Source organism: Peromyscus maniculatus, chromosome 15 (assembly GCF_049852395.1).
Source record: "Peromyscus maniculatus bairdii isolate BWxNUB_F1_BW_parent chromosome 15, HU_Pman_BW_mat_3.1, whole genome shotgun sequence".
NCBI lineage: Eukaryota > Metazoa > Chordata > Mammalia > Rodentia > Cricetidae > Peromyscus > Peromyscus maniculatus.
Genome location: NC_134866.1, coordinates 70241309 through 70263108, shown reverse-complemented (window position 1 = coordinate 70263108; position 21800 = coordinate 70241309). Strand labels below are relative to the sequence as shown.

At 41.0% G+C, this 21800-nt stretch overlaps 1 protein-coding gene across 8 annotated transcripts in view; it reads right to left on the bottom strand.

Moving 5' to 3' along the window:
- Positions 1-1295: 1295 nt before the first annotated feature.
- Ssbp2 (single stranded DNA binding protein 2) overlaps positions 1296-21800 on the bottom strand; it is a 259573-nt gene continuing 239068 nt past the window's right edge. For all 8 annotated transcript variants that reach the window (XM_076552045.1, XM_076552046.1, XM_076552047.1 and 5 more), the window contains 5 exons: positions 18526-18596; positions 16800-16878; positions 14871-14899; positions 9570-9668; positions 1296-1878 (listed from right to left, as the gene is read on the bottom strand). In XM_076552045.1, coding sequence (XP_076408160.1) covers positions 1849-1878; positions 9570-9668; positions 14871-14899; positions 16800-16878; positions 18526-18596 — 308 coding nt within the window. In that variant the 3' untranslated portion in view covers positions 1296-1848. The remainder of the gene's footprint in view (positions 1879-9569; positions 9669-14870; positions 14900-16799; positions 16879-18525; positions 18597-21800) is intronic.

Below are 21800 nucleotides of genomic sequence, written 5' to 3'. Positions count from 1 at the left end.
CTGGAGTCTGCTACTACAAGGCAGCTCTCTGGGGCAGTTGTGGGCTCCTATGTTGTGCTACGGATTATGACTCATAATTTTGTCTAGATCTTCAGTGTAGAGCTAATTCATCTTCTTGATCTTCTATGATTCTCCCAGAATCCCTGGTGTGTACAGCCAAAATTTTTAATTTTCAGAAAGAATGAATCAATCACCTGGAAGGGAGAGCTGGCAGATACAGTGTCAACATTTTTACTCAGGCTGCAAGCCCAGCGGCTTCTCCTAGCAGGACAGGGGTTGGCTAGGGTTCTCCTAGTTGGACAGTGCCTTCTCCTAGCAGGACAGGGGTTGGCTAGGGTTCTCCTAGTTGGACAGTGCCTTCTCCTAGCAGGTAGGGAGCGCGATCAGTAGTTATTTGTATCACAAGTAAGAGAAAGGATCTTTCAGAGTATCAGGTAAACTCGACATACTTTTCCTGTTGGGATTTTGGTGTTTGGAGATAGGGTTAAACCTAACGGCAAAGACTGGAAGTGTCATGCAGCAAGGCTCTTTGTGAGCGAGATAAGTAAGAGCTATTTCTTTACCCCTTCCAAACTGTCAGAGACACAGTGGAGACTTGGCCGTCTGCAGTCACAACCTTACACGGATAACCTGCCTCCTAATGCCAGTGCTCTGACCCCACACCAGAGCAGACAGGGCCTGCTCTCTGCAGCCAGGGAGCAGGGACTCCAGAAGGCCAGGCTCCCATCTGCTCCACAAGTAAGCTACTGGCCGAGGAAAAACAAACTCCCGAAGTCTCTAAGGCTTCTTTTCTCTCTGGTGCTAAAAGCCTGAATAATATCAGTGTGTCCGTCTGTTTTCAAGTCTCTGTGGAAATGTCCACAGGAAATCCAAATAAAAACCCAAATACTATTTCGCAATGTATATTATAAAAAATTTACCTCCAGTTACCTGTGTGAAAAGTCACAAATTCAGACAAGTGGCTTTATTATCATTTTTGGGTTTTGTCAGGATAAATGTGGTGCTAAAAATATGTCACTTTATTACTATGGGCTAGGTCATTTGAGTCAGGTAATGATTTCTGCATCATGTAAGACAAACACATCAAGAAAGAACTCACTAGAAAGCAGTCAGTGCAGAAATGCACTGCGGGAGGCTCCATCTGAACGATGCTGAAGTGCTTTCCTAACGAACAAGGTACTGAGCTACTTGGCTCAGATGGTCACCGAGGAAACGTCGGCCGGGCATAGGATGAAGACACACTCTCACTTAGTGCCCTCTGGGCTCCCAGGTAACTTGCATCAGACACAAGTGAATGAAAGCTCTCAAATAAGCGATTTTATTCCTATCCATGATTGCAGACATTTACAAAACCATAACATCTGAGTTCACCTTAAAAAATAACTTATATAAAGCAGTGATATACACAGCACAAAATAGTTCAGGGAGGGGCAGGAGCAACCTTTAATAATTAAAATGTAAACGTGAAAAAAAGGATGGAATAAAAGTCCCTACTTACTTCTACTTAAGATGTCATGTGATAATATCTTACAATGTCCTGTGGGTCAATGCATGTATGCGTATATGTGCATATAGATCTGCATATACGATACATTCTCTTTCCCACACATATACATACACAGATGATTATTTGCAGTTCAGTTTAGGGCAATTCTAATGTGCCACTCCGTACAGCTGTTTGAATCACGTTTGGACCCGCTTTCTTCACAAAATGGGGAGAGCAGGAGCTAAAGGTTGGTTTGGTTGACTGGGATTCCTTTAACCGTACACTGATGAGCAGTTTTCTTCCGTAGTAGTTCTGTGAAGGGCTGACTCACGATGCTTTTCATGAGGAGACTTGGTAATGGATCACACACTCATGGTCATGCTGGGGGAGTACTGCAAGGACAGAGAATCACTGGTTAACAGGGATCCTGTCACCGGTCAGTGTGGTTCAACTTAGTACAGAAGGATAAATCATGAATTTTCGTTTCTATGAACATTTATGCATACACCTTTAACCTCAGGACAATAAGGAACTATATATAACAAGAGGGGTTTGTATGGCTTTTCTTAGTTGTGAAATTTTAAACTATTTCCTCTACCAAGTTTGATTCTTCCCCAGGACCTAGATAATCATCCAGTCCCTCAGACACTCCTTGCAGCCAGATGAGGGTTTTGCCGACAGGCTTCTCACCCTTCTAACAGCCTTTATGACAGCACCCAGGAGTTTGGGGATGACTAAACACATAATCCTTAAACTACAGACTTGATGAGACACACAGAGAGTGCTCAGTACTGAACAGTGTAAGGAAACAGAGCGACCGCCAGCTCTGCGGAGTCTCACGGGAACACCAGATGCTCCAGTGTGCACCACCATAGAGCCCCTCCCCCAACCCAGTGTTAGTCCACTGCAGGAAAGAGCAGGGACTCGGCTTTACAGTATGATGAGGCTGACATGACGTAGGGTGGAAATTTAGAACATTACCTGACTTCAATTTACTTAAGTGTGAATCACCACATGCAGCTAGAGGCTGCCGTCATGGATGGCACAGCTCTGGAGCTTCTGAGTCAAGACAAGCACCTTTTGTAAATGGTAGGGGGTCTACATGATGGTTTCTACATGAAAATAAAAAACGTGAACCTTGGAATAGCCTAATGCTTGATGGAAAATCTGCAAAAAGCACTTCAAAGGGTGATTTCTTTTAATGTTCTACTAATGACTGTGTCTCAGGATGAGAGGTAGATGAATCCAAAGGACAGATTCCACACTGCAGAATCCAATGACTAACTGTGGCTATGTGGGCAGTGGGATGTGACTTTTCACAAAGTTGGGAGAACAGGAAAATCGTGTTGGAGGAACCGCAGGCCAGCTGGGATGGATTGCAGGCAGAGCTGAAGTTCAGGTGAACTCAAGTGGGAAGAGGCCCCAGGTAAGCATTACCTGGGACAGGGGCTTGGTCCTCTGAAGCACAAGTTATTAGGATGTAAGCCCCCAAGTGCACTGTTCTGAGTAAATATAGAGAATGAGGTAGAGGAGGAGGAGGAGGCTGGGAAAAGAGTACCTGGACCACAGGAGGGGGCTGCTAATTCTTCGAACACTGGTCACACCAAGCAGAATCTATTTGTCCCTGAATAGCTGAGCTCTATATTGGTAAAAGGAAGGTAAGCTAGTTAAGTAGTTCTGACTCCCATGTTGGATAATAGGGAACATTGAGCAATAAAAATGATGGGAAAAAGGAAATGATGTAACTGTTTATAATCTCAAAGAATAAAAAAATAAAAATGTATTCTAACCCAGAAAGAAAGGCAAGATGGAAAATACAAGTCAAAAGCAAATCAATGGCCCCGTTTGCCATCATACGTAAGGAGTACTTGGAGCCACCCTGTGCTGAAAAGGAAACATCCAATGACCTGGCAATGTGACAAAGTTTCACCTCACCATGCTGCAACTTATTACCCACTGCCTGGGACTAAATGTACTTAGTCACACAATATAACTATATAAACTATAGAGTACAGTTATATTCAGAGACCAGGACAAGCAATAAGAAAAGAGGAAAACACATCTCTACAGAAAAATGGGGGCAGAGAAATTTAATCCATGCTTTCCGTACTCCTTGTAGCCACCATAAGAACTGGGAATGCCTTTCTGTGGTTCAACAGAACCTGTGATGATAGAACTTTCTACTCTGTCCCAGCCAGTATAACAGGCTCCATAGACATGTGGCTTCTAAGTTCTTGAAATGTAGCCATTGAAGACTCAGCAGTGAAAATTTCCATGTTTCACTTTAATCACATATTTAAATTGCATGGCCGGATTACCAGCATTATTTCTGAGAGTTGCTGTGCCAGTGACCTAAAGCAAGGTAGGATAGTTTCCTTCAGAGTCTCACAGGAAATGCTTTTGACAGTCTCTGGGACTCTAGAGACCCTTCCATTGAACGTGCGGCTCAGGCAATCTGGATTTAAGATGTTTGGAATCCTTTCTCCCTAAGGATTCCAGCTCATTCATATATCTCATAACATTAGGAAGCTCATAAAATACTTCTTATTCTAATGTACACTGTCCAATGATGTACATGTGCACATGCTCTGTTGTCAAGTGTTTTAGTAGCTGCTATTATCCCTTAACACTAGTTGTTGTTGAAACGTGGCAGATCAAATGCCTTGAGAAAAATCTCACAGAAAAGTAAAATACTGTTGATACATCAGGGGGTCAGAGAAGTCGCTTTGCCCCTAACAGAAACTGAGGAGAAAAAAAATTAGGTGCAGAGAAACTGAGGGTCAGGGCCAGTCAGAAAGGACTGATGCATCAGCTCCAGGAAACCAAACTCAGAGTCTACAAGACTCTAATGAAGTAGAACTTCTGAGTAATGCATGCAGCTACAGAGCGACATGTCATAGTCTGGCACAGAACGTCAGGATGCACTGGTGCCCGGGCGTCCCCAGGCCATGCGTCACATGCTCCCGAAGGCTGTGGACTGCTCACTGTCAGTTTCTATTATCAAAATCATTTCAAGAAAATGAAACTACAGAAAGTTATAAAATTCTAGGAAGCCTCCCAGAATGCAAGCAAACAGGAGTATTTCCACAGATCACGCTCTTCAGAGTCCTGAAGGGGTGGCTCACATTTTCCCAGAAGAAAGGAAGAGTGAGCGGTAAACAGAAACACACTATTCCTGATGCCCGGTGCTGACTCATATCAGCGTTTCTGCTGTGTTGTTACATCCATGTACAACGAGACACTGTGATGTTTATATCAAAGGCTGTGATATCAGGCCGTACTGTTGGAACTGCTCGGCTACTCTGGTTCTCTCTCCTCAGAGAATAAAACGGCCCGTTAGCCACTGACAGCACTCGTTTGGCTTAGGGAAAAAAAATCAAAAGCTATTATTTTAAAAATATGTCTATGTTATCTATTTTTGTAAAGCATATTTTGAGATAGCATGTCCTAGTATGAACTTGTGGAGTCTCCTCCTTATCACCTAATATTCCACAGACTCTGTTAGGCGCAGTCATTAAGTCTCCTGAAGGACAAGAGAAACAGGGTCTAGTTCTGCTCCCCTGAATATAACGTGAACTAACTCAATGTGTGCGTCACTACCTAAGGAACTCGGGCTCACAGTTTCCTGACAATAGCAGGAGACAATGGAGAGGAGGTGGGAGCCTTGTCTGCCAGCCTGTCACTGCTCAGTACCGTCATTCTAATAACATACCCACTCATCTGATTAGACAATCGTCATGTGCAAACATTTCTTACGAATTAACGCAACAAATTAATTCAACCGCTTTCTTCTTTTGAATCATTTTTGTATCTGCACCATCAAAACCAAACATTTACAGCATGCGAACACTAGGGGGCAGCTTTGTTTCTTGAAAGAAGGAGCCTTGTTTTGCTGCTTTGGCTCGGCCAAGCATGCGTGCAGCGCTGGCTCTGTGGATAGGCGTTGTTTTTGTCTTGGTGTAATGAAACGAAGTAGCATGTAGGGAGAGAGCCGGATACCGTCTAGTCTACAGCCAGCCCTGAGCAGTTGTGTTTCCTCTGGACTTCGGTTTCACCGCTAGGGAAGGTGACTGACCGTCAAGGGGCAGCCTGCTCCAGCGCGTGCCTTTCAGGGTCACACGCCTTCAAAATCTAGACTCTGCACACTTGTTTCCTGGGGTTTTGAATTCCCTCGGTAGTTCTGCGTTTTCTTGGTTACAGTACACCTGAAGTTACTGGAGACACAAGCTCTGTCACTTCTTGACTCCCACGTTCGTCAGCACAGAACCTCTCCTTTCACACCCATCCTACTTCAATACATGTAAACAACATGTGTGGTAACATCCACACCATGCAGCACCAGGACACCCGGTGGGCTTAAAAACAGGGCACAGGGCGCTGGCAGGGGCGAGTGGGGACGGGGCAGGTTTGATCAAAACACATTACATGCGCGGATGAAATTCTTCCTCAGTAAACTGTGGAACACAAAGGACGCCCCAGATAACTCCGACAGCAGCTCCAGCAAGTGGACTCCCTCACTGGACAGTCCAGAGGCCGGGGCAGCCAGCAGGAGCCGTACAGACTTACTCCTCCCGACTGCGGTGGCTGCATCCCCTTCCCATCCCCCACTGTGCCCGTCCCCCGGGGTGGTGATGCAGTATCTCTCTTTCCTTTTGTGAATTCTCCTGCTGGGGCCACGAGAGAGGAAGGAAGCTTCATTTTTCAAGACTGCCCACAGTTTTACTCCACACTGAAGCTCCTTTTGAGTTCAGGGCAGCCAGGCTTGGCCAGGGGTCGGGTGAGGAAACCCTGTTCCAGCTACTCTCACTAAGTGTTCTGCTGGACACAGTCTGCTGGGATCTAAGGGTGAGGCCGTGATCACGCAGCAGCCCACAGCTCTTGTCTCTGTCCTCCGATTCTCTGCCCCCTCGCAGGGCTTTCTGAATCTGCTGCCCTCTCTTTCCAAGCCAGTGCAGCGGCACTGACAATCAGGATGCCCTTCGTTAAAGTCATGTGGAACTTTTTCAAAAGGTTTACTTTCTATCCCTAACTAATAATTCCTCTTACCTTTGAAATACCCAATTTATATCGACCCCAGCATTTATTTAAAACTATTTTAATTTAAAAAGTGACACAACAATTACTTATATTTATGGAGTACCATGTAATATTTTGATGATATATTATAGACTGTTCAAATGAGGCTAAACATAGCTATGTCCTTAAATGATGCCATGTTTCTGCAGTGAAACGTTAAAGCCCTTTCTCCTGGCTGTTGAAAGAATACAGCATACACTGTCAATCTCTCTGTATTCTGCAACTCCTTTCTTCCCTTAAACTTAGCTCAGCCTTTTCTGACCCATCCCACTGGGCTCTGGTTTCCTGTAACCCAGAGTCACAAACTGTGGCTTGAGACTCCAGGTGGGGTCATGTAGCCAAATGTATGTATGTGGGGTGGGGGAGGGGGATGAGCAACAGTTAAAATGGTTCTGAATGTACAATAACCAAAAATTAATGCAAAATCAAACATGTAACGAGCGTCAAGTACCTCCTGGCAGTGCTTAGGCACGATGCACTGTGAAGCGTCACTGAAGCCTTGGTTTGGAACAGTCAGGGGGAACTTTCAGTGCATGTGGCATTCACGCTAGCCAGGGCCAGCAGCTCAGCGCAGAGTGAGGACGCTCTACATTCTGAACTGTTTTTTGCCATATACACAAAGTTTTCTGCTTTGATAGAAATAATAATTTAATTATGGGAAACAAAAACTTTCTGTCTTCTCCTGCAGTCATCCACTAGCATGGAAGCATCAAATTAGTTTATCTTAGGGCAGTAATCCCATGGGAAAATGTCTCATTTTAAAAACTGCTGCTTGAGTTGCTGACCTCTGGTTGCTAAAAAGTGATTAAATGGATTTTTTCTTGATTTTGACAGACTTCCATCAATTTATGAAATGGTCCTAAACATTCTTCAGCTATCTTGTATCATATATTTACGTGAATAGATTCTTAGCATTGATGATTATAGGTTAAAAATATCAATCAACTCTGAAAATATGAAGATGTTCTGTGTCCTGTAGTAACAAACAGCCAAAACTCCTTATGTGAACACATAAAACAGCACTCAGGAGGCAAAGCCAGACGATCTCTGTGAGTTCGAGGCCAGCCTGGTCTACAGAGCAGCTCCAGATCAGCCAGAACTACATAGAGCGTCCCTATCTCAAATAAGCAAACTAACAACCATGGAAGAACATTTATTTCAACAGATCTTGTCCTTAATAAATTGTAAAAAGACATGTGCACACCAAAGCACTGTTTTAAAACGCATTTCTTTATGACTTATTACCAGTAAGTGCTTGATTTGCAAGTCTGGTTTATACCTGTAACCTAGGGCTGCACACATATTACGGTCTCAAGCGGGACGTTTAAGAGGCCCATCACAGCCAGCTTCTATGGAAGACTTTGCCAGACCAACAGTGTTTAGATTCTGTATATGAGTGAGGCCACCCAGTGTTGTCTTTCTGTACCTCTCTTCTGTCACCACACACACTGTCCTCCAGTTTGGTCAAAGTTGTTGAAATAACAAGACTGTGTGTTCTGGAATGGAGCAGCACTCTATTACACAGATGCTCTCTTTTCAGTCCCTTCTTCAGCGTTGATGGTTACTGTAGTATGTCTGTGTCTATGTGTGACATACAAGCTAGTCACGGAAACATGTTAGTGGAACTGCACTCTTAAGGACAGGGATGGTATCCTCCTCACTTTAGAAAACTCTGCAAACACAGTAAATGAACTGAACTGACTCACCATACACCTCACCGTGACATTACAGTATGTCACTGCTGGAAGAATTCAACAGAGGGAAATAAATGTCTCCTATTAGATAAAGTGAGCAGTGAAGATGACGGATCTGTCCACGTTCCTGAGCGACACCAGTGACCAAGTTTCTAAAAACATCATTCCTGGACTCTCCTGTGTGACCAAACCCTGCTTTCCCCTGCTCACTCAATGACAGCTACGCTTTCTCGTATAATTTTATCTATCTCCTTTGTCCTCACCAAGCATATAAATATAGCAAACTAGCAGAAAGAAAACTTTTTACAGTCTAAACTCAGGGACAGCCTTGTTTCTAGTAGAGGCTATCGGTAAAGCCAAGAAGCAAAAGAATCCACAGACCATCATCCACCCCCGGGCTCCGTGTGTGGTGCCCGTCACTCTGCACTAAAGTAGACCGCTCTTAGCCACGGCTTCACTCACCCGTGGTGGTAGCTCTGGGAACTGCTGCCTCTGCCCCTCCCACTGCTGACAGACCCACATGTGTGAGACATGGGTTACATGGGCTCTGCAATAGCTTGTCCTGTAACCCAACTCAGTGGCTCCAGTAGAGAGCAACCCTTGCCATCACTAATTGGGCCTTTTTATCCACATACCCCCAACCTGACTCCCAGAAATCTTGAGTCCATTGACTTTTGAGGAGACTCTTGGAAACTTAAAAAATTCCTTGAGTGTTTCTAGAGTTAAATACCAGTTAAAAACCACTGCATTACATAGTAGCTCTTCGAGAAAGGCACCACATTGTCTCTCTGGTCCTCTCAGTGTCTAGCACACTGCCTTGATATCAGTGCTTAGGAACTGTTTGCTAGATAAACAAATGAACTTTGCAGCTTCACTTTTTGTCCTGTCTACATCTGTGAAGATGACTTATAACCCTAGAAGAACACTTTAAAAATGCCATGGGTGTCAAACTCAGGCTGACAGACCACCCATGTGACCTGCACTGCAATAAAGCCTACTGTGAAGCCACAATACATGTAGATTATTGTCACAGTCTTAGGATGACATTTTGCGAGAAGGTAGGACACACCAAAGAGGCAAGCTGCTTTCCATTTGATCTATGACATGGATGTTCCCTTCCAGAAAATTAGTATTATGGTTTTGGTAACTGCACATAAATAAAAGGTCTCTTAGAACCCTTTGTCCTAAGACTGCACTTGAAGATTCTTCTGACTTGTAGAAGATCAACCAATTGAACACTATGTAAACATCAATAATAACAGCTGTAAGCATTTTTACTGATAGCATAATAACACAGTCAAGGCAATACTTACACTCTCACTCTGAAAAGGGTTTAAGAAATTTCCCCCCATTTCACCGTCGTCTCTTGGGGTGCCCGGCTGGTTACTCAGGCTCATATTATTGGGAGAATTCTGTAAATAAGATTCAGAAGAGAAGTCAGTGTTGAAGATTTTCCTCTCCCTCCTGCGCTGCAGCTTCAAACACTCAATGGACAGGCCGTGCGTACTTTGGACAAAGCAGATGGGATGCTAACTGGCTCTTCCTCATCCTCTACCTCACACTCTGCACCAGAAGAAGAGTTAACACCTTTGCAAATGAAAGTCTGAGAACAAGCAAAACCCTGAATAAACTATAATTATTTTCCTCCTCCCAGAATCAATGTTTATGCAATTCCTCACTCTCAGTTTATAGTTTCTAGAATTCTAGAGTTAAAAACCAACCAACCAAACAAACAAACAACAAAACAAAACAACAATAACAACCCCCCCAACTTTCCCAGTAGGAGGCTGATGAAGAGAGCCAACCATGGATAAGGCATGATAGAGGCTAACTCCCTTAGTAATTGTACTAATCAAACTTTGAAAGGTCACTGCTTTAGTAGACATTTCCTTTAATTCTTTGTGAACTTTGGAGATAATACTACTTCAATTATTTTGATGTGAGTCATAAGGAAGAGAGATTGTTAACAACAGAGATGCCTTAGGACCAGAAAACTCACTTTCAGAGTTCCACTGAAGTAACATCTGCCATTAATTTAAAAAGACAGATCCTATGGAAGTTTCTCGGAGACAAAGCAGCTGCTATTAGCAATCATCACGAGGTTGGCAGGGCCTCTGTAAGAACCTGTTTAAGCTTGCCCATCTTATCTTTACCTTACAGTATACTTTGGACTATGCACAGTACCTGGCAGTCCAGGCCAATAGGAAACATAGAGTGGCATATAAATCATGTTTATACTGCCCTGCAATGGTGACTGAAGGAAGCATTTCAAGTTATAATTTATCAAGTTTAAAAAATTCACGACCAAACACTTTGTTATTTTAAATGGAAGATTTCTAGATTACTTTTGCCCTAAACCACATGGCATATTATTTCAGGTTTGTTTTGTTTTTTTTTTTTTGGAGACAGGGTTTCTCCGTGTAGCTTTGCACCTTTCCTGGATCTTGCTCTGTAGACCAGGCTGGCCTCAAACTCACAAAGATCTGCCTGGCTCTGCCTCCCGAGTGCTGGGATTAAAGGCATGCGCAACCACCATTTGGAATTTTTTTTTTTTTTAAAGAGAATTACTTAGAAGATTTTGATTGACTACAACAAGACCTATCACAAACACAAAGTTTTATGAATGAGTTCCTAAAAGGATGTGTGCTTTTTACATCTATGGTTGACCTGTGGAGCAGAGGCAGGCAGATGAGCTGTTGTTAATGCAGCTCCTGCCTTGTCTCTCTGTCCCCTGCAGGGAGGATCTGGGAGCAAGGGTCCTCTGAAGCCCACAGGAGTTCTATATGCCCATGGCTGAGAGCCACACTTCCATAGCAGAAAAAGAATTCTATCGTTTCTGGTAAGCTTTTCCTCCAAAATGCTAGTTGCCCAAGAATGAAGAGAGGTAAGTGCACTCTGAAATCAACCTGACAACTTCATTTCCTTTAAAGTTTTTATAAAATGCACCACCTTAGATTCATTAGTTATTAGAGCTGCTAATTCAATAATATATTGTGCTTTGAAAACAGGAATGATAATCTGATGGTCTGAATGAGAACGGCCCCATAGGCTCAGATATCTGAATACTTGGTCCCCATTGGTAGAATGGTTTATAAAGGATAAGGAGGTGTGGCCTCATGGGAGGAAGATTGGCACCACTCGGGGTGGGCTTTAAGCCCATGCCAGCTACAGCTCTAGTGCTCTGCTGCCTGTCTGCTGCCTCGCTCCCACCCTGTCATGGCATGGACTCTACCCTTTGAACAATGGGCCCCAAATTAAACACTGTCTTTTATAAGCGTCCTTGGTCATGGAGACCATCATAGCCATTGAAAAGTAACTAAGGCACTGATTTAGTTCAAAAAAGAAAACCAAACTTTGTGTGAGGATTTTCACTGAACATTTGGGGTGATTTAGATCTGGGTTGTACTTTTTCACATATCATTTTTTATTCTAAAAGTTTAGCTAACTTCAAGCCTGATTTCTGACTTAAAGTATTGGTTTTATTTTACTTAGTTAATTAGTATTTTTAGTGCTGATTTGAATCTATGGGCTTGTATATGTTAGACAAATGCTCTATCACTTAGCTACACCTCCAGACTCAAGGTATTGATCTGACAATATTTAGAATTAAAAATAACACTGATTTTTTTAATGAACAACACTATGTTATTATTTCTGTTTTCTATGCAATCTCTTCATAGCACGGTGGCTCAAACTCATGCTTTTTTAAAGAGGGGTGGGTTATATAAGTAAGTTGAAAGGAATTTTAAAAGAATACAACATAAATCAGGGCAGCATTAGATCTTTGAAACCCATTTCTTCTAGTCACTGGATCATGTTTGAAAATATTATAATGATAAGGACAAAATACGTTGTTTTGTTTTTACCTGAAGTATTTATTATCGGCAAAGGCTGTAATATGACATGTCTCCTTCAATGTGGAGGATTAAAGAAACTGAGCTGCACAGAACCAGTCACAAGATGAAGACTCACGCAAAAGGGCCCTGGCCCCTGAGCCTGGCAGGGAACTCTGTGACACCTCGTTTAGCTATGGCCACATCTGTGGGCAGCGTCTCCAGCAGAATTCATCACCGAGGCAAGATTACCACGCAGAAAAGGTACTCAGAATGACCAGAAAGCACAGCTGTCGGAGCACATAACCAGGGACTAGTATGACAGGAAGAGTTCAGGAAAGGTTATTTTTACCTCTTTTAACCGTGTTGGTGACATTTTTCTTATTTCAGTGGATAGGTATGTTGTGTATTTCTGCTCTAAGATTTAGCTTTAAAATACAATTCAGATTTTACTTAGCCCATATTTAAGGGATTTATTACATCGCACTTAGCCGGGCTGTGGTGGCACATGTCTTTATCCCAGCACTTGGGAGGCAGAGGCAGGAGGATCTCTGTGAGTTTGAGGCCAGCCTGGTCTGCAAAGAGAGTTCCAGAACAGCCAGGGCTAAACAGAGAAACCCTGTCTCGAAAAACCGAAAACAACAACAACAACAAAAAATCACACACACAATTCCTCTGGCTAAATGTTTACCTCTCTTGAACTTTGTAGTCTCCACTTAATTTTTAAAAATGTATTATTAGTGTGTGTGTGTGTGTGTGTGTGTGTGTGTGTGTGTGTGTGTGTGTGTGTGTATGTGTGCTGTGGGCATGTGTGTTATGGGCATGTGTGTTGTGAGTATGTGTGCCGTGGGCGTGTGTGCCGTGGGCATGTATGTTATGGGCATGTGTATTGTGAGTATGTGTGCCGTGGGCGTGTGTGCCGTGGGCATGTATGTTGTGAGCAAGTGTGCTGTGGCACACAGATGTCAGATACAACTTCAAGGAGTCACTTCTCACTCCACCTGTACCTGAGTCCTGGGGGTCAAGCACAGGTTTCTGGACTCACACTGCAGGTGCCTTCACCTGCGGAGCCATTTAACTGTCCAGTCTTCAATTTTTATCTTTTAAGTATTCTTTTCAAAGCCTCTCTTAATTAGTAAGTTATTGCTTCTTCTATTCTCAAAACACATGACCCAAACGTTTTAAAACTTTTTCCAGTTTTGTCTGCTCAGTTACACAGAGCTTCTTAGGGGGCAGTGATCTCACATTTGCTTATCTTTGGGGTTAGAGCCCAGCAGGCTGCCTTGGCACATTGTTCTTCACTGAAAGAAAGAATCCACACCCCCCCCCACTCTTTTTCCTTCTCACTGTTCACATATCAAGACTTAGCCCACAATATATAGTCAACTAATGCTTAGGCATTAAGAAAAAGAACTAAAAGTTCATTAAGCAAGTTAGTAGCGTTGGATGATGAAAAAACTAGTATTTAATTCATCATTATAATTCTATTTAAAAATATTTAAAGTGTTTTATAAGTTATAAAGTCCTTATCCCTATAGAATTTTGCTTATGTCTGTTTAATATAAAAGTTATAGTTTATTAATGCAAGTTTTAGGAAGATGTTCCTATAGCAATTAAGACATTCCAAGTTTTATGTTCAGAACCACCTCTAAATACAAGAACAAGCTCCTCAAATACGACCTTAACATTTCACTGCTAACTAAGGAGAGTCCAGCCAGCTCCCATCATAGGCAGGTCCTCGCATCTGAAAGGGCACCTCCCACATAGACAGCTGTAATAAAATCACACAGGGCCTCTTGCTTTGGAAACAGACTTTGTGAATACCATTTCTCACAGAGGTAAATTAGTACTTGTTATAAATAAATGTTTTCCTAGAATATCTCTCTGATTGTTTCCAAACACCTCCATCCAAGTATCCACAGACCTTGTATGGCAACTAGACACTCCAGGTGAATGTCAGAACTCCAGTTTACAATGTTTTAGGGCCTGAAGTCTTAGTTTAAATTGTTTTACATTTCAGTTAACCTTATATTATTTTTTTTGTGGTGCCAGGAATTTTATATTGTTCTACAAATATAAATAGAATTAAAAGCACAGTTGTCCTTCAGTGAATTTCTCTACTTACTGATCTAAAGCAGACTTCGAAGGGAATTATTTTAGTGTTAGCTAATTTTAGTTCTCATCAAACATTTTAAATATATTTGACTCTCAGAGAACTACTTTAATTTCATTACAACCTAGGAAGTATTTAGATGTTATTTTTAAAAAATATGTACAGCATTTTACCAAAAGATTAATTTTAGATACTCAAATTACTGAAGGAGGAAAAATGCAGACACATTTGGTTTTCTACATGTATTAATATAATTTCCTTCTAATTACTTTCCTACCATTTTGACTGCACATGCCAACAGCATCTAATGAAGGCTTGGAAGGCCAAGTTAACATACAAATGCAATGTTCTTATACCGTATACACCAACTTCTCAGCAGTATCTACTGTCACATTGCTGTAGACACTTCACAAACTTTTACAACTTTTCCAAAGATTGTCCAAACTGTCAGTCCAACTCACTACGTAGCATTGAACATGATTAAGTTGGCTATCATATTTTCCTTTCTTAAAGATTACGTATATTCATATTTTAATTGCTGAATGATCATATCTGAACTTCTACTTTCAAATTTTTATGGAAGAACAATATTCATAAAACTCATTTAGTACCCTTAGTGTTCCATGTGGAATAAGTGGAGATAAAAACATAGAATACACATTACTCACCTTGGAAATACTGTCCATATCTCCTGAGCCTGAAGCAAAATGTGAAAAGATAACCTTCATTAGGTAAGAGAGCATTTATAAATGGAAACTCCTGAAGGTGAGTGAACTACTTCTAAAGCAAAGAACTCTGCTGCTACTTCCTATCACCAGGACCCTAACAGCAGGAGCAGAGTCATGGCTACAGACCCCCTGGAGACCATTAGAGATATCATCTACATGTACAGATCTTTATCTTTTAATGAAAATGTTATAAATCTGATAATTTAAAATAGACATTTCTAAGAATATCTGACAATATTCTGAACAGTATTTTACTACAATATTCAAAAGTATTTTTACTAATATTAAAAATAGCTCTCAATATACACAATAGAAACTAAACATATCTTCAAGATATATTAATTTTAATTTTGATTCTTGAGAGACATAGGCAATGGGATTATATACTAACTAGCAATAATCATAACTTTGCCACAATATCAGTTTTATTTGAACTATTTTATTCTCTACAATTAATCTTAGTGTAAAAGATTGCATTTTAATAGCAGTATTTATTGGACAGCAAAAATAAAGGCTTAGCATGACTTGATTGTGAGTAAAAAGGTACAGCATTGTTACACACTGAGTGTACACATGCTATACTGTTACATGTAAATATGTAGAATAATGTTCACTTCAGAATGTAAGGAGTTAGTTGTCAACCGTTGTGAAACTTCTAAAAGCTGATTCTAGTAGTACTGTAATCAAAGGCCTTCTAACAATTTGACTAATTCTACAACTTAGCAGGTTAGAGTATTTTTGCAATACCTTGAAAAAATCAAATCCTATAGCAGGACTGTCAAACTGAACACTCTGTGATGGTGTGTATGTTTCTCTGTGGTGTCCATATGGTAGCCTGTAGTGTGTGTGCCTGCTGTATACACAGTATGTGCTGTGTGCCTGAGGAGTGGAACGTTAGAATCTCTCTGCCTTTAAATTAAATAGTTAAACATGACTATTGGCTGTAATAATCAAGACACTTCGTGTCAACCAAAATAAAATGAATCAAAACTTTGAAACCTACCAAAAATAAATATGGATCCTTAAAAGCACAAGGTCTCTTGTTGCACTGCAAGTCATTTGAATCACTTAGTGCAGACTTTCAGGGAACCGAGGGACGTGTCTGACCTGGAGTCTATCCTAGGTAGGCAGTCTGAGCATGGTTGGGCTAACGTAAGTGAGAGGCTCCTTTACAAGCCTTGGCACCACTGTTAGCTCCCAGGTTTTCTATGATCACAAGCACATCCTTTTATACCTTCCATCCATGAGCATGGGGGGTCGAGACCTGAGCAGTTTTACTTTTCCCTCTGTCTGATCATTGTCAGGATTGTATTTGCCTTACAGATTCTGGGCCTCATCTGCTAAGAAGGTGCCACATGTGAAGCACACTGCCAACTACTGCTTTACTTGAGATCAGCTCTCTCCTGAAGGCAGGCGCACAGCATGGTCTCATCAGGGAATTATTAGTATTATCAGAGCATGGTTACTAATTTTATTTAAAATGAGGCAAACATTAAAAATACACAACAGAATTAAGGAATTATTACAGAGACCTAGTTTCTCTATATTATGTTCACAGACTGGAGACAAAAACATCTGTGGGAAGGACAGGAGCCCTCTGGGCTAGGCAGCATGGCACATGCTCAGTGGAATAGTCTCCGTCAGCCACAAGACACTTACGCTGTGGTAGACTGGCATCCATACTTGTGGGGCAATCTGGACAGAACCAAACTCAAGTATCCTCCAGTTCTCATCCAATACACTATGGATCACGTGACCACACAAACAAGTATCCGTACATGGAAGAGCTTTGTGGGCCATAATACCCACTGTACTGAACTAATGTTCAAGTTTGAATTTATTCCATACACCTAATGTAAAAAGCCTTACCTAAAGAGCCATTCATGTGATGGGACTCCATTCCTCCTAATCCACCCATGGGACCATCGGACCCAGGGCCCATTGGAAACTGTTTTTAAAAATGAAGAAAGTTATTGTTATCATACGGAAAATGATTTTAACATTATTTATTAACATCAGAAATTGCCTGGTTTACTTCCAGGTGCAGAGACTTTTCAGAACGCTTTTCAAGGTTGTGGATTCTTTAATTGTCTTTCCCACCTCTCTCATCTCTGTGGTCTGGATGCTCAGGCTAATCCTTTCTGTTCATTTTTTTTCCTCATTGAGATATGCCCAACTGGAAAGCATGGCCATTCCATGCAAATGAGATGATCAGCATTCTCTCCTTGGCGGTGACAAATTTCCTCTTACACGCCCAAGGTAGTTCTTAAGAAGCTGCTGAGGCTACTGGCTCACTATGAAGAATATTTCTGTTGAATCACGGAGCTAGTATCAACGCCTTCTTAGGTGGGGATGTATCCATGTTTGAATGGGTACAGGGAATGATTTCACCTTGCAGGTTAAATGCATTTAGCTACCTAGGGACAGCTGAACAATGCTAACTCTTTAGTCAGCTGTTAGCTCACTGCAGTAGCTCTGCTCACACTTGTAAAGCATCAGGATTGTTTCAAGTACAATCTTAGTAGTAGCTGTGAACAGACATGCTGGGGTAGAGCTGTGATGGGAAGTTCAAGGTCAGTGCCCTTTCACCTCCTCTTCACTCCTCCAGAATGCTTCTGTGCCCATTTGAAGGCAGGTATCATCATCTTACGTTTGGAGGCAAGTACCTACTAAAGTTAGGATTTTCTTTTCCATGTTCCCAAGCTCCAATCATATTCCAATACAGATGGATTGAGCATTGATTACGGTGTGTGTCCAGAGTGCTGACGGTTAAGAATCATGCTGGCTTCCAAGACCACAACAGATTAAACAAGAAAGGAAGGGGAGGGGACAGGGAAAAGGAAAGGAAAGATGGAGGAAGAAGACAGGCAGGCAGGCTAGGTGGCTTAGGGGGAAAACTATTCAGACGAGCCTGGATGCTAGCAGCTCACACACCTTCCCAGGAGGACAAGGCTGCTGCTTATGACTATCTAAAAACACACAGGTAGGAAAGATGCAGGTAAAGGCACTCGTCATAAAAAACATGAGCTCAATCCACAGGATTCACATAGTGGATGGAGAGAACAGTCCACTCCGAGTTGTTCTCTGACCTGCACGTGTGCTACAGCACACTCACTAGCACGAGTGCGTGCACGCACACACACACACACACACACACACACACACACACACACACACACACACACATAATAAGTGAATGCAATGAAATAAAAGTACATGATTGGTCTTTTAGAAAATAACTTGCAATGCACACACACAACTGGAAAGTCAGGGACTGACTGAATAGAACATTCTTACTCAGCTTTTAAGAGCACAGTTTGGAGCTGGGCTGAGAAGTTAGACCAGTAAGCCGTGGATGTGCTGTGCTCTACTCTCTTCCCTGACTCTGCAACTTTAAAAGGCATTTAATGGTTTAAAAGACTAAGACTATAGGCATGGAGGTCTTAATCAGTTTACTGTACAATAAATGTATTTACTGACTCTTTTCCATTTTAGTTACCCTATGTACTTATGTATCAGCATAACATTTATATCTATATTTAAATTTATTGGGAGTATTACTATACTACAGTCCAAATTTAAAATTCATATTTACATTAGGTCTGTTAGGCCCAGGAGGTACTGCATTCATTAAAGTATACATGTTGTCTCCAGAATTGGTTGAATCTGAAACAAAACATCACTTAATTAATATCTCTACCAAAGCCATCACAAAATAACCAAAGATAATCTAGGCACACACAGAAATTGACAGCTGGATACACAGCAGACACAGTCATGACCAACGTCTGGAAACAAACACCTGGCTGTCACTTTCTGACCCAAACTGTACTGTTCTGAAGTCATAAATTAGGGACATGATGAGAGGAGCAAGCACCTCAGTGATTCAGGCCAACTGAACATTATGAGAAATAACTACAGTATATTTCTTTCATAAAACATGGATTAATTTTTACTTCATATGCAATAGCATATATATATATGTATACATACATATACACACACATCTCAGACAATTTTAAAAGTTCAAATCCAGTAGCTATTCAATCTTCAGGGTTTTCTTAGAATTCCTATAGAGAAAAACTGAATCTGAGGATGAAACTGGAAGAATATACTGACTGAATTTCAAACGTGAGTTCACAATACTAGAAAAAGAAACTACCTTGCTTGAAGAAAAAGCCAGATACTTCTATCAATTTTTTTCCTTTCCTTTTTTCTTCTGGCTGTGGCTGGCCTGTAACTCATTTGGTGGCCCAGGCTGGCCTTGAATTCACAGCAATCCTCCTGTCTCAATTTTCCAAGTATTGACTCACTACCCATGGCTTCCAGCAATTTTTTGATAACTTTCTTCAGTACTTTTATTAAAATAACTGCAATGTATTCTCCATGAATATACGTAAGATTTTACACTATTCTAAAACTTATACTTCATGTCTACTAGCTAATTCTAATTAAATCTCCACATATATTTTTATGAAGTAAAACCCAGCATTAAAGCCAACAATTACTTTACATTGAGGAAATATTAGTTATGAAATAGTTTTCTATTTTCTTACAATTACAAAGTTTCCTTAGATGTATTATAATAATTATTTTGAAAATGATGAAGGGATTGAAAAAATGTTTTTTGTATTGATTCAAAAGAGAGGGTAAAATAATATGCTTTCTTATGGTAGTGACCATAGAGAGACATAATTCCTTCTGCCACTTGTGTGATTACTTACTAGACATTAATTAGCTTGTGATTTTAGTGTGTATCACTTAGAGTAAGCAGGATATTATTCATTGGTCATTTATCAAGAATGATATATGAATCTCAGTATTAGATTTTACTTTTTTTTTCCTTTGAGACAAGGTCTCACTGTAGCTCTAGCTGTCCTGGATCTCGCTCTGTAGACCAGGCTGGCCTTGAACTCACAGAGAACCACCTGCCTCTGTCTCCCAAGTGCTGGGATTAAAGGTGTGCATCACTTATGCCTGGCTAGATATTACTTTTTTTTCTTTTTTTTTTTGTTTTTGTTTTTTTTTTTTTCGAGACAGGGTTTCTCTGTGTAGCTTTGCGCCTTTCCTGGAACTTGCTCTGTAGCCCAGGCTGGCCTTGAACTCACAGAGATCCGCCTGCCTCTGCCTCCCGAGTGCTGGTTTTAAAGTTGTGCACCTGCACCACCACCAGGCTTTAGATATTACTTCTAAGTGAATGCCTCATAGTACCGAATGAACCAGATGCACCCCCTCAGGTTGCCCTTTGTTTTCAATACTAAGTGAAGTCTCAAAGCTATTTTTGTGGCTATAACTTTTTCATGTCCTCATTTATGAAGTACTTCTGTCACGTAAGATCACTGATTCCTTCCTGCCTACCAGCAGCCTTGCCCATCTTCATATTTTCATTCCTTCTCCTGCCTGGCATCTTCTCACCAGTCCCACCTCCTATAGTTCCCATCACTATCCAAGACCTATTTATTTCCAGTATGAGTTTTCCCTGAGGTTTCTGAGCATACTCCCATGAATACAATGCGCCTTGTCTTTTCTCTCCTGCTCACATGTGGCTATCAAGAGTTCATCAGAAGGAAGGGGCTATGTCTTACTTAGCTTGTGTACCTCAGACAACAAATTAGATCTATTGCATTTAATTTGTCTAGATAGTTCTATCACATTTCAGAAAATTTTGTATTTGTTTTTAAATTTATGAAAACTTTAAATGGGCTTAATCTTTAACTTTTGGTGAACGAAAAATGGACTACATATTTTAAATATGAAAGAGGTGAATTTATCATTTTTAATACTAGTTGGAAATATAATTTCATCGAAAAGAAAGAAAACCATCAAAAGGAAGAAGGAGGGTTGTATAGGAAATGCCTGATTCCTTTTGATTCATGGAAGAGCCTTACACTAAAGTGCATCTATGGGCATGTGTCTTTTGGCCTGAGGACCCTGGCTCACTGTTAAAGGATGATTTGACAGAAGTGTGTGGACAAGGCCAGCGAGACCGACTGAAGCAGTGGTTAGATTCCTTATCCCTGCTATGCCCAGTGTGACTCGAAGCTGGGCTCTAGTCTCTAGCCAAATGAGCACAAATCGCATGCTATCTCCATAAACCACACATTAACTTCACAATATGAGAATAAGATACAGGGGAGGCAATCAGTTCATATAATTCATCTTTGATGGATTCTGCTTTTCAATGTGGACACTTTGAATATAGAGATGATGACATTTTTATGGATAGAGAGAAAACAATAAATTTAAGGTAATATTTTGTATTACCAAATTTGATTTTAAATAAAATGTAAAAAGCAAAATATTATTTACCGGAATTATTAACAATAATGACTTTTAAACTCCTATATATCTTAGAACTAAACCTAAATACTTAAGAACATTTGACTTCACAGTGAACCATAACTAAAATTATTTTTAATTATAAACACTTCAAATCTATGTTATTTCCAAGAAACACTTAAAGTTTTAGCTTATTTTCTGCTTTTACGATTTCAGTGATACATACCTATGTATAAATATACGTGTGTACACATATATACACAGATACACACACACACACACACACACCTATTCAAAGCTGTGGGGTAGGAGAGGTAACTCAACTATTAAGAGCACACACTGGTCTTGCAGAGGACGTGAGCTCAGTTCCCAATATAAACATTAAGGGACTCATGTAGTCGGAAGTTTTCCCAGTCCCGTCTGGCTCTGTGGTCCCTCAGCCACATATAAAGTAATCATCCAATATTAATTACCAATCGTATGGTCTATGGCAGGCTTCTTGCTAGCTAGCTCTTATATCTTAAATTAGCCCATTTCTATTAATCTATGTTTGCCACGTGTTCCATGGCTTACTGGTCTGTTGGCATGTTG